Source organism: Vulpes vulpes, chromosome 1 (genome assembly GCF_048418805.1).
Source record: "Vulpes vulpes isolate BD-2025 chromosome 1, VulVul3, whole genome shotgun sequence".
NCBI classification, from domain to species: Eukaryota; Metazoa; Chordata; class Mammalia; order Carnivora; family Canidae; genus Vulpes; species Vulpes vulpes.
This window is the reverse complement of record NC_132780.1, coordinates 21,240,745-21,256,761: the sequence shown is the minus strand read 5'-3', so window position 1 is coordinate 21,256,761 and position 16,017 is coordinate 21,240,745. Positions and strand designations below refer to the sequence as shown.

General features: G+C 36.2%; 1 protein-coding gene across 5 annotated transcripts in view; it reads left to right on the top strand.

Annotated features, from left to right (window-relative positions):
- ZNF583 (zinc finger protein 583) overlaps window positions 1–16,017 on the top strand; it is a 17,099-nt gene extending 1,082 nt beyond the window's left edge. Inside the window, exons 2-5 of one of the 5 annotated variants that reach the window (XM_025985382.2) lie at window positions 471–565; window positions 6,884–7,010; window positions 7,301–7,396; window positions 13,018–16,017. In XM_025985382.2, the coding sequence (XP_025841167.2) occupies window positions 557–565; window positions 6,884–7,010; window positions 7,301–7,396; window positions 13,018–14,492 (1,707 nt within the window). In that variant the 5' untranslated portion in view covers window positions 471–556 and the 3' untranslated portion in view covers window positions 14,493–16,017. Of the gene's footprint in view, window positions 1–470; window positions 566–6,734; window positions 7,011–7,297; window positions 7,397–13,017 lie in introns of those variants that run through there. The other 4 variants (XM_025985381.2, XM_025985383.2, XM_025985380.2 and 1 more) reach the window with 4 other exon arrangements.

Sequence of the window (16,017 nt, the reverse complement as noted above, 5' to 3'; positions counted from 1 at the left end):
AAGGCAGAGAGGTTTAGTGGAAAATAACTCATGATTAGGGGTTTCTGTGACTGTTAATGCATAGTCCCCTCCCTCATCTCTTTTTGAGGAAATTGCTTAGAAAAGTTAAGAGATTGGTTTACAGGTACAGTTTGTCATAAATCAGGACTACAAGCAGAGCGTTCTCTTTTGCTCAGTGTCCTCCAGACCACAGGACCCCACTGATGCCTACCCTGTGTAAAGATGTTTTTTCTGAGGCATTGTTTGTAGCTTTATCTTGTTTTGTAGTAAGGGTGGTAACATATTCTCTTTTACCATCATTATTTGGTGGGAAGACTATAAAAAGTCAGATCTAGATTCCAGTTGGACTCATTTATTACCACAAAACCTCGGAAAATTTCAATAATGTCATTGATAGGCAACTTTCATGTGTGAAGGGGGGAAATAATCCTTACTTGATAGTACCATTTATGGTTTCTTCCTCTCTCCAGGTCTATTTTTCCAGACACTGCCTTTCCAGTGAGGAGCCTGAAGTAGGAAGACAGAGGAAGTCATAAATTCTTAAATTCTTAAAGCCATGTCCAAGGTAAAGAAAGATTTCTTCTCCCTGAGATACTTTGTTTAGGTTTCATTAGAACATCTTGCTTTTCTTCTGAAATTCCCCAGCTAACAAAGCCCCATTCAAGTGACTTTGTCTCATATTATCCCAGTCCAGTAAAGGAGGTTCCCCAAAGCCCAGCGAGCTTTTTTTCCCTCAACCAGCATTTTCATCTTCATTCAAGAAATAGCACTCCTACAGGTTAGGTTTTCTGTCAGGAGCTCTCAGGAGGCAAAAATGCACTCCTTAGTGGGATATGATAGCCTTCAATGTAAGGGATTTGATTTATTGAGGTCACGGTGTATTCTGATGTGACCATTAGCTTAGAGCTTCTTCACAGACTTAAGTTTGGGAGGAAGGCAAGACAAGGGCTATTGGACAGTTCTGGTCATAGCACATGACAAGATCCTTTGCTCAAGGTGATCTTGAAGAAGAGTATGTGTTGAGTTTTGAGTATTAAAGTGAGGGTCAGCTAGGGCATGGATTTTTTTCCAAGATACTCTGGGTTTTGAAGAATAGGGATCCATGGGAGTAATAAGGTCCTGTCATAGGGACATTCTGAATTAATATAGTAGGCTACAGCTAGCATATTCTAGGTCATCCAGCTAAGATTAGTGGAATTACTTATGGAAAAATAGGACATTTTCTGAAAAAACGCGAGAGTACTTGAATCTACATTTTTAAATGGTGGCATACACATACATCTATAATGAAAACAATACAAAAAAAAAGTACATAGTATGGAATGGGAGGCAGAAGAAACAAATGAAGAGATCAATATAAAGTGTCCAGAAACAAATACAAGTATAAATAAGAATGGAATATATTTATTCATTCACTGAACATAGAGTTATTAAAGACTTATTATATACTAAATGCAGACAGTACTGTGGTAAATGAAAACAATGTCTTTGTTTTCATGTAGTTTAATGTCTACTAATTTATTATATGATGTGATAGTATTTCAAGTCAGTGGAGACAGAATGGATTATTCATTTAGAAAACACACATTGAGTTAAATATATTCTGTAGGTTAAATGTAAAAAATAAAACCATATGAACTGTTGGATAAAAATATAGAGAATGGCTGTAAAGAGGAAGATGAACCAGAAGCAGAAAACCACTAGAGCAGCTCTGTCCAGTAGAACTTCCTGTGATGATTGATAATAGAAATGTTCGATATATGCACTGTCCAATACAGTAGCTACCTGTGGCTGTGGAACACTTGGATATACTAGTGTGACTGAGGAACTGAATCGTTAATATTGGATTTATATTTAAATAGCCACATGTGACTAGTAGCTAGTGTATTGGGGAGCACAGATCTAGGCTAATAAAATAATAGCCAGGAAGATAGTGGTCAGTGATCTTGTCCATGTCACTCATTTTATAGATGAGGAAAAACAGGCCTGTGAGGAAAAGGACATGCCTAGGTCACCAGTTAGTGATTATATCAGATGCAGGAAGTTGTAATATGTGTTGAGGGTCAGTATAAATAGATGATGGTGAATGATAATTTGAAGAGGGTGGTAGAAAGTAATGAAGGACTGTGGAACAGTGATGAATTTCCCTTTGCCTGGAACCTCATTGGCTTCTCATTTTACTAGGAATGAAATCCAGTGTCCTCTCCACAGTTTGTAAGGCCCTTGTATGATCAGCTCCTGGCTACCCTACTCCTGAACCCATTTCTCCAAATCTTTACCTTTCTGTGTTCCAGTCACACTGGTCAGTTGTTCCTCAAGCTTACCAAGCTCTTTCCTATCTCTGAACCTTTGCATTTGGTCCTCCCTCTTCTGTAATTCTCTTCCCTTAGATATTGGCATGGTTTACTCTCTCACTTTTGGATTGTTGTTTAAATATTACTACTTCATTGAGGTTTACCGTGGCCATCTTATCTAAAACAAACAACTCTGTCACTCTAAATCACCTTACTTTGTTTTTGTCCTAGTGTTTAACACTACCTGACATTGTATACCTGATGTTTAATGTCTTTCTACTTTGTTAGAATATTAACACCACAAGCAGAGGGACTATATTTTGTTCACCTCTATGTTCCCAAAGCTTGGAGCATTGTAAGTACTAGGCATTCAGCAAATCTTTGTCAAATTAATATATAAATGAACAAGATTGTGAATTCCTCATCTATGAGTGAGACCAGAGAAGGAAGAGCCACCTACCTCTTTTCTCCTGCTGCTAAATTGGTAATGGAAAAAGCAGAAAGCAGAGGTATAGATGTATATAGATGTATTCAATGTATAGAATAGACAGAGCCCATCAATCCAAATGGTATTTCTGGGACCCCACCCCAGACCTTCTGAATCTCTGATGGTAGGCCCCAGGAAACTGCATCTTTATTAAATCCAAGTATGCTTTTAAAGCACATTTTTTGAAAGCCTCTTGTTTCTAAAGATTATATTTAAAGTGCACCTCTTAAAAACAGCACTTTGTTGGTTGTCAGCTGTGTGCCTGTCATAATCTCTATGCTTGCCATGATTCTCTATACTCCTAGCAAGGCACTTGAGTGGCCTCTGTACCTTCCATGATTCCCTGTGCCTCCCAAAATCCCACGTCTCCTTCAAACATTGATTTTTAATTTTTTTTTATTTTTATTTATTTATGATAGTCACAGAGAGAGAGAGAGAGAGGCAGAGACACAGGCAGAAGGAGAAGCAGGCTCCATGCCCCGGGAGCCCGACGTGGAATTCGATCCCGGGTCTCCAGGATCGCGCCCTGGGCCAAAGGCAGGCGCTAAACCGCTGCGCCACCCAGGGATCCCCAAACATTGATTTTTTTTAAGAAATCCAGTCTAAGAATCTTTGTCTTTTAATTAGTGCCTGGTACATTTAATGTAATTACTGAATATTTGTGTTTAAGTCTATAATATTGCAGTTTGTTTTCTACTTATTCCATCATTCTTTGTTCCTTTATTTCTTCTTCTTTGCTTTCTTTTGGTTAAATCAAGTACTTTCTCCTTATTATCTTGTTAATTATACATTATTATTCTTTTAGTTACCATTATAGGATATTTACCTGTTTCTCATTATGTAATTATCTTCTCTCTTCCTTCTGTAATCTTCCCTCTATAATTAGCATTCTTACCACTTTCGGAGCAAGATGGGACCTCTATAGTCTTACTGTCAACTCCAATTTATTATTAATAGTAGATATTATATTTATAGTTATTCCTTTGAGGCTCTTGATTTCATATTGATTTCATTTCCATTTTCTTCCAGTTTCCTTTTACTTGTAAAACAATTAGTATTTCTTTGAGGGCAGGTCAACACTTTTTTCCCAGCGTGAACGAACTTTTCATTAGCTCCTATTCTTGCTAGGTCAAAATAGTGTAATTTTAAATTTTTTATGAGGTTAAGTAAGTTTGGGAAATCTCAGTCTAAGTGGAGAGAAGATCTAGGATTTATTTCAAGGAAATAATTAGAGACCTCTGTTGAATTCTTAAATTTTTTTTTTTAATTTTTTATTTATTTATGATAGTCACAGAGAGAGAGAGAGGCAGAGACACAGGCGGAGGGAGAAGCAGGCTCCATGCACCGGGAGCCTGATGTGGGATTCGATCCCGGGTCTCCAGGATCGCGCCCTGGGCCAACGGCAGGCGCCAAACCGCTGCGCCACCCAGGGATCCCTTTTTTTTAAATTTTTTTTTTAAATTTTTTATTTATTTACCTCTGTTGAATTCTTAACATAAAGTAGTAGTATATGAGAACTGCACTTTAATGTTTATAAATAGCATTGACTATTCTTACATCATAGTGAAAAATTAAGATTCATGTAAATGAAAATAAACAAGGCATTAGTATATAAGATACAGCATATTTATACCATGTAATGTTTGTTATTCATCTAACAAAAATGTTAAAGTGAATATGGATAATCATCAACATGTCTGTATAAAGAAACATTTGGACAAATATATACTAGCTATAAATTTAGATTGCTTTTAGGAAGTGGGGTGACATGGTGGATAGATGTAGGGATGGAGGACTTGCAATTCTTTTAACTTTTATAAAAAGGAAAAAAATCACTAAGGGTAGAAATACTGGACATTATTTGCTAAGCTTCTTTAATGATTATAAATTGTATGAAGTACCTGTTTGCTCAAATTAAAATAAAGTATTTGAAAGATATTCAAGTCCCATTGGCCAAGAGGAAAAGGTCAGACAGTTGAAACCATTAGTTTATGTGTGCACCTAAAAAAAAGGTCTTTAAAGAACTTTACCTAGCAAAAACTGCCTCACCTCTGTTTACAAAGGAAAGGTATGTAGAACACTTTCATTTGAATAAAATGTTAGTTTGAAGTGTTTGAGTTTTATTTTTTTTTAAGATTTTATTTATTTATTTGAAAAAGAGAGAGCACAAGAGGTGTGGAAGGGCAGAGGATAGGGAGATGCAGGAAGCCTGACATGGGGCATGATCCCAAGACCCTGAAATCAGGACCCGAGCCAAAGGCAGACGCTTAACTGACTAAGCCACCTTGAAGTGTTTAATAGCATTGACGATGGACAGTACTCAGCCTTATCTAGGACAAGTTTCATCTTTTAAGACTCGATTTGTGTTCCCCTCCTTCCTTGAAGCCTTTACTCACTTTCCATATTTCCCTTTATTAAGTATTTTAGAGATGGAGGCCTGTAAGAATCAAGCTGATGACATAACTGACATTTTTTGAAGGCATACTTCTGCTTCCCTTATAGCCTCCTTAAATATTTTTATCCATTACTTGGGCACTAGCAGTTCACATATTGACTCATTTTTTCCATTAAAAATATTTCTGCAGGGGCAGCCCAGGTGGCTCAGCGGTTTAGCACCACTTTCGGCCCAGGGCGATCCTGGAGACCCAGGATCGAGTCCCACGTCAGGCTCCCTGCATGGAGCTTACTTCTCCTTCTGCCTGTGTCTCTGCCTCTCTCTCTCTCTGTATGTGTCTCTCATGAATAAATAAAATCTTTAAAAATAAAAATATTGCTGCATAGTATCATTGATGTACTTAAATAAATCTTCAATAGGACCATTACTCTGCAGAGTCACATTTAATAGGAGTGATGTTCATATTTGATAACCAGTAAGGCAAGGGCACAGACCAGAACTTACCCTAGCTGGGATACTGGAGGCTTCTGCTGTGCTGGGCATTCCCCTTAAGTTGCTGGGTTGTGGGGAGATCTGGAATGGTCACTAGAAGGGCTCAGTGTACTAGCTGTTTCCTAAACCACTGTGTCAGTAGTTTAATATTTAACAAGTCAGTTCAGCTCTTCAGATGTGTACCATTAAGTGCATCTATTGTATCAGCTCAAATAAAGAGTAGGCTTTGCTCTGTGACATGCCAAACCTAAGAAGCATATAACAAACCACATGCAAACCCTGATAAGTCTGGAGCAGATCTACCTCATTAGAAAGAACACACATTTGGAATTTTTACACTAGGTCTTATTCTATTTTTTTTATTTTTTTGGTCTTATTCTATGTTATAAAGATCCTTAATTCAACATAGTATTACTTGTGAACTGTCCTTTACCAAAAACTCTCACTCATTAGACCCGCACAATTGGGTATGTTCCTCTAGTGAGAACTATAGGGATTTTTTGTTGCACTTCATGATCACATCTGAAATGTTCATAAATAGTGCTTAAAAATACTATTATTTTGTCTCTACATGAGAAATTACCAAACTGTCTTTGAAACTCAGCAGAGTTATCAGGAGCTGTTAGATCATCTTTTATTGCCCCGATTGTTCTGTTACGGCATACACTTGTTTGTTATACTTGTAGTGTAGTGTCATGTTTTTATTACCTATATGTTTAGTTTTAAGAAATCAATATTATAAACATTTATTTATGTTCCCACTTGATAAAGCTAGAACATTGGCCATTCCATTGAGGAGTTTGGAAATTGTAGATTTAGACCATATAAAATTCATAGGGCTAAATGCCTATTCCTGCTGCTTCTTTAAAGCCTTTCTTCACTGCTCTAGTCTATCCTGATTTTCCATATTAACAAATGCATTAGCATTTAGTATGAATAACAATTATTTTGCTCTTGTTTACTTGCTTGCTCTTTTCCCCCTCAGTAGAGACTATGTTAGAAATTGCATACTTTCCATGACAATATTAAAACTAAGCACAGAGAAGTCATTTTAGAAACTGCTTGATATATGTTGCACAGAACCTAAGATACTGCCAGAAGATTTCGCTATATACAATATTTCTCTCGAAAAGTACAGTTTAACTCTTCAAACTATGCCAGTCTGAGGTGAAGAACACTAGTTGAGCATAAAAGAATATGTTTATGTCATTTCAGGATTTGGTGACATTTGGGGATGTGGCTGTAGATTTCTCTCAAGAGGAGTGGGAATGGCTGAACCCTGGTCAGAGGAATTTGTACAGAAAGGTGATGTTGGAGAACTATAGGAGCCTGGTATCACTGGGTAAGGAGGTTCCCCAGAATTCAGAATCTGCACATAGGGCTGCTTTCCAGTGTTGGGGAAGCCTCTGATGTACTTCAATAAATTTCCCCTTCTTGTGCTCCCCAAAATAGGTTGAGTGTTGTAGAACTGGCAGCTTCATTGGACTATTCATACAACTTCATCTTCCCCATTCTTGAGACTACTTCACCTCTTCCTCTACTCCCTTCTTAATACCCTTGACTTTCTGATGACCAAGTACCTTGATCTGATTTATGGGCCTGGCTAATTCCCTTTTTATTTCTTATAAGCAGGAGTTTCAGTTTCTAAGCCAGATGTGATCTCATTATTGGAACAAGGAAAAGAACCCTGGATGGTGAAGAAGGAAGGGACAAGAGGCCCATGCCCTGGTGAGTGAGAAAGACCTAGGGAGGTAGAAGAGGACATTGCAAGGAAAAACTCAACTATTCTGAGAGGTTCCAGCTTATAATTGATGTTTTGTGGGTAATTTTTCTTAAAGGCTCAAGGCCAGGTAGGAAGCACTGAGGTGCCATTGGCATGAACTCCCTAACTTACTGTCCTTGTATATATTCTCTCACAAATTACTATCTTCTCTGACAACCTTTTCCTATTCTCTGGGTCCAAGATGTCAGTGTCTGTTTGTTCTTGGTTTTTAGTTTTGCAGGGGTTGCTCCATCATATTTTAAAAAATCTAGACAGCAATGTCAGTTTTTTTTTTCCTTTTCAGTCATTCCTTTTAGAGTGAAGGTTTGATTCATTTATTCACTTATTCTTTTACCAAGATCAGTGAGTTTTTACTTTGACAAAATCATTCTGTTAAATTCTTGAGGTTATTCAGAAGCTTATTAATCATCAAAGAAAGAAGAATTTCCAGTTATTCAAGTCTGGGTAACTGAAAATAAGTTTAATAGAAATAAGTCAGAAGAATATACTGGTAGGGGGAAAATAGTGCACAAGATGGAGACTTCTGAGTGAAGAAATGCAGCATGCCACTAGGTGGGGAGAGGCTCAGAAAAAAGTCTGATTTAGAGATGCTAGTATGATTGGATGAGATCACTTAGTTTTATAGTTTGAGATAAACCCTGATTTTTCGGCCTTTGTGGGAAAGTCGATCTTTGACAACTTTCTCAGTGTTCTGTCTGGTAAATGATCTCTTTACAGTTTCTGTCTTGGGTGAAATTTTATAAACTTTAAGTTTTCTAAACAATTATAGTTTCATTTAGTTATCAAATTTATTTTTATAAAGTGAAAGTAAAAGTAGAATTTTTTTATATCTGTACTTTCCAATTTTAATTTAGATAGCTACTTTTTAAATTATTAGGTAAGTTAGTCATTAATTCCATTTTAAAAATCCAGCTTATGGATTTATTAGTGTTACCATTATTCTCTTTTCCAATTCTTTACTTTCTGCTTTTCATTAATTCTATCATTCTAGTTTTCTTAAGTTTTGTTCTCTGGTTTGCTGAAATAAATGCTTAATCTCTATTCATTTCATTCTCTTATTCACTAAATATTTGAAGGACTGTTAATTTTCCTCGGAATATACCTTCAGCTATCCTCCAAAGATTCTAATATTTAATGTTTTTATTATTGCTTTTTCCTAGATAACCTACTTTTGAAAAATTTACTTGAGCGTTGTTTAAAAGTATAGTTTTATGCGGGCACCTGGATGGCTCAGTTGGTTAAGCCTCCAGCTCTTGATTTTGGCTCAGGTCGTGATCCCAGAGTCCTGGGATTGAGCCCTGAGTTGGGTTCCCCATTCAGCAGGGAGTCTGCATGTCTCTCTCTCTCTCTCTTCCTCTGCCCTTCCCCCAACACTTGCTCACTTTCTTTCTCTTTCTCTGCAATGAATAAAGAAATCTTAAAAAAAAAAAAAAGTTTGGGATTTATTAACATACTATCATATTTGATCAGATAGGAATTAGCATTAATTCTTTGAAAACTTAGAATTTTGTATGGCATAATATGTACTCATATTTGATCAGATAGGAATTAGCATTAATTCTTTGAAAACTTAGAATTTTGTATGGCATAATATGTAGTTGGTGTTTGTAAAATGTTCCATAGGTTCCAAGGTGTAAGTCTTTATTTTCAGTGTTAAGAGCTTGTTACATGAGTTTTACTTTTTTATTGTTATTAAAGTCTGTCTTTACTTATCTTTATTTCCATCTATTTTTTCTTAATAGCTTTATTAAGGAATTATACAGTAAATCAGATCCATGTACATCATAAAATGTGATGAGTTCTGACTTTGTATACACCCATGAATCAAGACATGGAGCATTTCCATCACCCTGAAAGATTGCCTCTGCCTCTTTGCAGTTCATTTTTCTCCACTCCTGGCTCCAAACAATAAATGATCTTTGTCATTTTAGACTGGTTTCCATCTAAATTAAATGGAATCATGTAGTATATATTGTTATGTCTGGCTTATTTTACTCATAGTTTTGAAAACCATACATATTTTTGCATGTATGAATACTTTATGCCTTTTATTGCTGAGCAGTAGTCTATTGTGTAAACATATTTTTCCTTTCATCTGTTCATGCACATTTGGGTTTCTAGGTTTTGGCTATTATAAATAAAGCTGCTCTGAAGCTGTCATTTACAGGACTTTTTATGTGCATGTATGTTTTCATTTCTCTTGGGTAAATACCTAAAAGTGCAAAGTTATACAATAGCTTAAGAAGCTGCCAGTTTTCCAAAGTAACTGGACCGTTTTAATTCCCAATAGCGATGTATAAGACTTCCAGTTAACTCCATAACCTCACATCTTTGTCAGTTTTTTACTTTTATTCATTATAATGGTGTTGTATCTCACTGTGGTTTTAATATGCAATTCTCTGATGATGTAATGTTGAACATCCTTTTGTGTGTTTATTGGCCATTCTTTCATGAAGTGTTCAGATCTTTTGCCCATGTTTTTTATTAGGTTGGTTTTCTTGCTATTGAATTTTAAGAGTTCTTTATATAGTCTTCATATAAGTTTTTTTTTTTTTTTGCCATTTATATATATTAGGATATACATGTGCCAACTCTGGCCTGTGTTTTGGTTTTTCTGCTACTGTCTTTTGAACATCCAAAGCTTTCAATTTTCGTAAAGTCCAATGAATTTGTCATCTTTGATACTTTTTGTGACATATCTAGGAAATTCTTGCTACTCCTTAAGTCACAAAAATTTTCTTCTGATTTCTCCTATACATTTTGCAGTTTTAGCTTTTACATTTTGGTATATGACCCATTGAGCTAAGTTTTGTATTTGAGGTTTTAGGTGTCCCCCCCACACACATTTGGATATTTCAGTTACTCCCAGTATCTTTTTTTTTTAAGATTAAAAAAAATTTTTTTTTTTTAATTATTTATTCATGATAGTCACAGAGAGAGGAGAGAGAGGCAGAGACACAGGCAGAGGGAGAAGCGGGTTCCATGTTGGGAGCCCGACGTGGGACTCTATCCCGGGACTCCGGGATCACGCCCTGGGCCAAAGGCAGGCGCTAAACCGCTGAGCCACCCAGGGATCCCCTTTTTTTAAGATTTTATTTATTTGAGAGAGTGAGTACATGAGCGAGCGGGGGAAGGAACAGAGGGAGAGGAATAAAGAGAGTCCCCAGGGAGCCTGATGTGGGGCTCAATCCTAGGACAGCAGGATCATGATCTGAGCCAAAGGCAGACCCTTAACCAGCTGAGCCACCTAACCACCCCAACTCCAGTATCTTTTCTTGAAAAGACTTAACATTATACCACCTTGTTGGTACCTCTGTACCAAAAGCAGTTGACTTTATCTATATGGGTCTAGTTCTGAACTCTATTGTCACATCAGTCTATATGCCTATCATTTCAACAGTACCAGTCTTGATTACTGTAGCTTTATAGTAACTTTTGATATCAGTTAGTTCAACTTGTAAAATCACTTTAACTACTTAGATCATTTGCATTCTCAAATAAATGTTAGAATGAAGTTGAGAATTTCTACCCAGAAACCTGCTAGGATTTTGATTTGAATTATATGGAATCTATATATACATCAATTTGGGAAGAACAGACATCCAAATTAACGTCAGTTGAATTTAATTCATGAATATGGTTTATTTAGCCATGTATTAGTCTTTTTCTTTTTTTGTAAAGATTTTATTTATTTATTCATGAGAGACAGAGACAGAGAGAGAGAGAGGCAGAGACACAGGCAGAGGGAGGAGAAACAGGCTCCAGGCAGAGAGCCCGATGCAGGACCCAATCCCAGGACTCCAGGATCACGCCCTGGGCCAAAGGCAGGCACTAAACCGCTGAGCCACCCATGGATCGCCTGTAAATTGATTTTTATATTAATTTGTATCTTACTATCTTATAGGTTTATTTAATAGCTGTTCTAGTACTTCTTTGTAGGTTTCTGAGGATTTTCTGCATAGACCATCATGTTATCTGCAAACAGTTTATTTCCTCCTTTCTGATCTTATAGCTTCTTTTTCTTGACTCGATGCAATAGTAAGGACATCCTTTACAATGCTGAATCAAATGATTAAGAAGAGATACACTTGCTTATTCTCAATCTTAAGGGAAAATGTATTCAGTCTTTCACCATTAAGTTGATGTTTCATAGATGCCCTATATCAGTTTGATATTTGATATTTCTTTTAAAAATTTTATTTATTCACAAGAGACAGAGAGAGAGAGAGAGGCAGAGACACAGGCAGAGGGAAAAGCAGGCTCCCACAAGGAGCCCGATGTGGGACTTGTTCCTGGATCTCAGATCAGGACCTGAGCCAAAGGCAGACACTCAACCGCTGAGCCATCCAGGTGTCCCAATATATGATATTTCTATTCCTGGTTTGCTAACAAGTTTTATAATAAATAGATGTTGAATTTAGCCAAATATTCTTTCTACATATATTGAAATGATTATATGATTTTCCACCTTTAATCTGTTAATGTGGTGGATTACACTGTTTTTCACATATTAAACCAATCTTGAAAAAAAAAAAAAAAATAAATAAACCAATCTTGAATTCCTGGGATAAGTTCTACTTGGTAATCATGATGCTTTCATAGTTCCTGGATTGGATTTACAGTAATTTTATTAAAGGTTTTACATTCATGTTCATGTATTACATTGGTTTTGTAAAGCATAATAGGAATTTTGGCTTTATTATAAATATGAGAAACCATTGGAAAGTATCGAGCAGAATAGATGACTGGTGAATGGAAAGAAGGCAACAAATTAAGACCTGTGGCAGGTTAATAAAAATCAAGCAGTTTGATACAAACAAAAACAAAAACAAAAAAAAAAAATTTTTTTTAAGTAGGCTCCACACCCTGGAGCCCAGTGTGGGGCTTGAACTTCATGACCCTGAGATCAAGACCTGAGCTGAGATCAGGAGTCAGACACTTAACTGACACCCCTAATCAAAATTGCTTTTATGTGAAGGCATTTTAGCTTTGGGATCAATTAAAAGTTTACATTTGGTTGGAATATATCACATAGAAAAAGCCTGGCAAGAGACTTTTATAAAAGTAGGCTGCATGCCCAGTGTGGGGCCTAAACTCATGATAAAGAGTCGCATGCTCCACTAAGCCAGCCATGTGCCCCCAAAAGACAGTTTTTAGGCTACAAAAGGTTAGCCATAGTTGCATGTACAACCTAAGGCAACCAATATTATCTGGTATATCTTTGGGTCTAGGGATCTTATATGGAAGTTTTTTAGTCACATTGACATTATGGAATTGGCTTTTTAAAAGATAATGAACTTAGCTTGAATTAAGGATAACCTGAGGCAAGACAGGACAGTTGTTTGGAAACTGTAATATTAAATATAAAATTATTGTTTTTAGATAACTTCTTCAGTTCCTATTTATATCCTAACTCTTAAGTTTTTATTCTTTATAATCTCATACTTTTTAGACTACATCTTACAACTATTAAGTCCCTAACCTTCCTATTTTCAATTTTTGTTTGGAAATTCTTCTCTTCGGATGAACAAATACAAAAAACCTTTGTTTTCTTGATATCTTTTAGATTGGGAGTATATATTGAAAAGCAATGAATTTTCATCAAAGCAAGTTATTTATGAAGAAACATCCAAAGTAGTGAAAATGGGAAGAAGCCATCTTACTTATAGCCTTGACTGCCCCAGTTTGAGAGAAGACTGTAAAAGTGAGGACTGGCTTAAGAACCAGTTAGGAAGTCAGAAGGTACATTCCAGACAACTGATCATCACTCATAAAGAAATCCTCACTGAAGATCAAAGTAATGAATATACTAAATCTTGGCAAACTTTCCATCAGGATGCAATATTTGATATAAAAAAGACCTGTCCCACCAAAGAAAGAGTACATAAGCATGAACCACAAAAGAGAAGTTACCAGAAAAAATCAGTTGAAATGAAACATAACGTTTATATACAAAAGAAACTTTTGAAATGTAATGAATGTGAGAAAGTTTTCAACCAGAGCTCATCCCTTACTCTTCATCAGAGAATTCATACTGGAGAGAAACCCTATGCATGTGTTGAATGTGGGAAAACATTCAGCCAGAGTGCAAACCTAGCTCAACATAAGAGAATACATACTGGGGAGAAACCTTATGAATGTAAAGAATGTAGGAAAGCCTTCAGCCAGAATGCACACCTTGCTCAACACCAGAGAGTTCATACTGGAGAGAGACCTTATCAGTGTAAAGAATGTAAAAAAGCCTTTAGCCAGATTGCACACCTGGCTCAACATCAGAGAGTTCATACTGGAGAGAGACCTTTTGAATGTATTGAATGTGGAAAAGCCTTCAGTAATGGTTCATTTCTTGCTCAGCATCAGAGAATTCATACAGGAGAGAAACCTTATGTGTGTAATGTATGTGGGAAAGCCTTTAGCCATCGTGGATACCTAATTGTACATCAAAGAATTCATACTGGAGAGAGGCCATATGAATGTAAGGAATGTAGAAAAGCTTTCAGCCAATATGCACACCTGGCTCAACATCAAAGAGTTCATACTGGAGAAAAACCTTATGAATGTAAAGTATGCAGGAAAGCCTTCAGCCAAATTGCATACCTTGATCAACATCAGAGGGTTCATACTGGAGAGAAACCCTATGAGTGTATTGAATGTGGGAAGGCCTTTAGCAATAGTTCATCACTTGCACAACATCAGAGAAGTCATACTGGAGAAAAACCTTATATGTGCAAGGAATGTAGGAAAACATTCAGCCAGAATGCAGGCCTTGCTCAACATAAGCGAATTCATACTGGAGAGAAACCTTATGAATGTAATGTTTGTGGGAAGGCCTTTAGCTATAGTGGATCTCTTACTCTACATCAAAGAATTCATACAGGAGAGAGACCCTATGAATGTAAGGATTGCAGGAAATCTTTCAGGCAGCGTGCCCATCTTGCCCAACATGAGAGAATTCATACTATGGAGTCATTCTTGACTCCTTCCTGTCCTTTACCCTCCATGTCCAGTCAGTTACCAAGACCTGTAGGTTTTATCTCCTAAATATGCCTCAAATCTGATTCCTTTAATCCGTTTCCATCCCATCCTCTTTATCCAGTACACAGTATTGGCAGTCCTATTTCAGTATGGACTATGGAAATACATTTCTGATTGGTCTCCCTGTATTTACCATTTCCTTTGTCAGTTGCCTGTGAAGCAAACTTGTATTTTAAAAGTTTGATAATATCACTTCCTCATTGATACCCTTCATTGGTTCCCCCATAGTTCTTGGGTTGAAGAATATATTTCTCAAAATAGCCTAAAAGACAGCCCTGCCCCAAATTCTTTGGATACGTATCCAGAATTAACTCATATTCCGGAATTAAGAACTTGTATTCCAGCATCAAATAGATCTGGGTTCTAATCCTTGCTCTTTCCATTTTCTAGCCCTCTAGTTTCAGGGAAACATTTTGTTATTTTTAAGGTTCAGTCTTCTTATTTATATTATGGGAATAATAATGGTACTACCTCAAAAGTTGATGGGAGAATTAAATGAAAGAATGCATGTAAATTGCTTACAGTGCCTAGCATAAACTTAATAAATGTTACCATAAAATGAAAAGATACTGTGGTATACAAACAAGACTTGATCATCTCAGCAAGATTCATCTGAGAAACAAGCAGCAGTTCAACACTTAAGAGATTATAAAGATTTTTGATTAGGAACAGTAGTTATTGTTCTAAAGGTGGGTAATAAGTGTATCTAATACAGTAGCATTGATATAAAAGTCCATAATGATATAGAGTAAGATTATCTTTGTTCGTAAGAAAAACTAACTTCATTAGATACTCAGCAGTTCTAAGCCAGATTTTAAAAATTACTAGTGAGCAGTAGAACTTACTGAGATGTATTCATTTACATTTACACAAAGGCAAAATAGGTATTTTTAAAAAGAAAAAGATCAACCACCAAAGAATAGAAAATATAAGTTTGATGCCCTCTCTTTCTGAACTGTATGAAATCTATGTCATTTAAAACTGAAAAAGTTGTTAAACTAGTCCTAATCTGTAATTCCAAAACTACGGGGGAAAAGAAAACTATAGATCAAAACTAAAGAAAACTATTCATAAACTGGAGCCCCACAAACATGTTTGATTTGGTACTCATCAGGTTTAAAATGAATACAAAAAATATATATATCTTTATGTGGGCATGTGTTTTCCAGTTATCCAGTTAAAACCACTCCTTCCCTTACATCTGACTTATTTTATGCCTTATGTTACTGCCTGAGTCCTGGAGGCTCTGAATATACAATCAGTTCAGTAACCAATTCACATATATATATAGGTACAAATAAAATAATGAAATGGAGGATAAAAAGGAAGACTTGAATAGACAGTTTATCCTTCTGCAGAGGAAGACTATTCTCAAGATGTTGGAGGCCCAAAATTAATCTGCAGATTTTCTGTACTTAACAAAATCCTAAGAATATATTTTTTAAGGTTTGAAACATTGTGTGCATGTGAATATACACACACATTCATACAAACACATAAAATACATAAATAAAGGGAATTTGTCACTGGC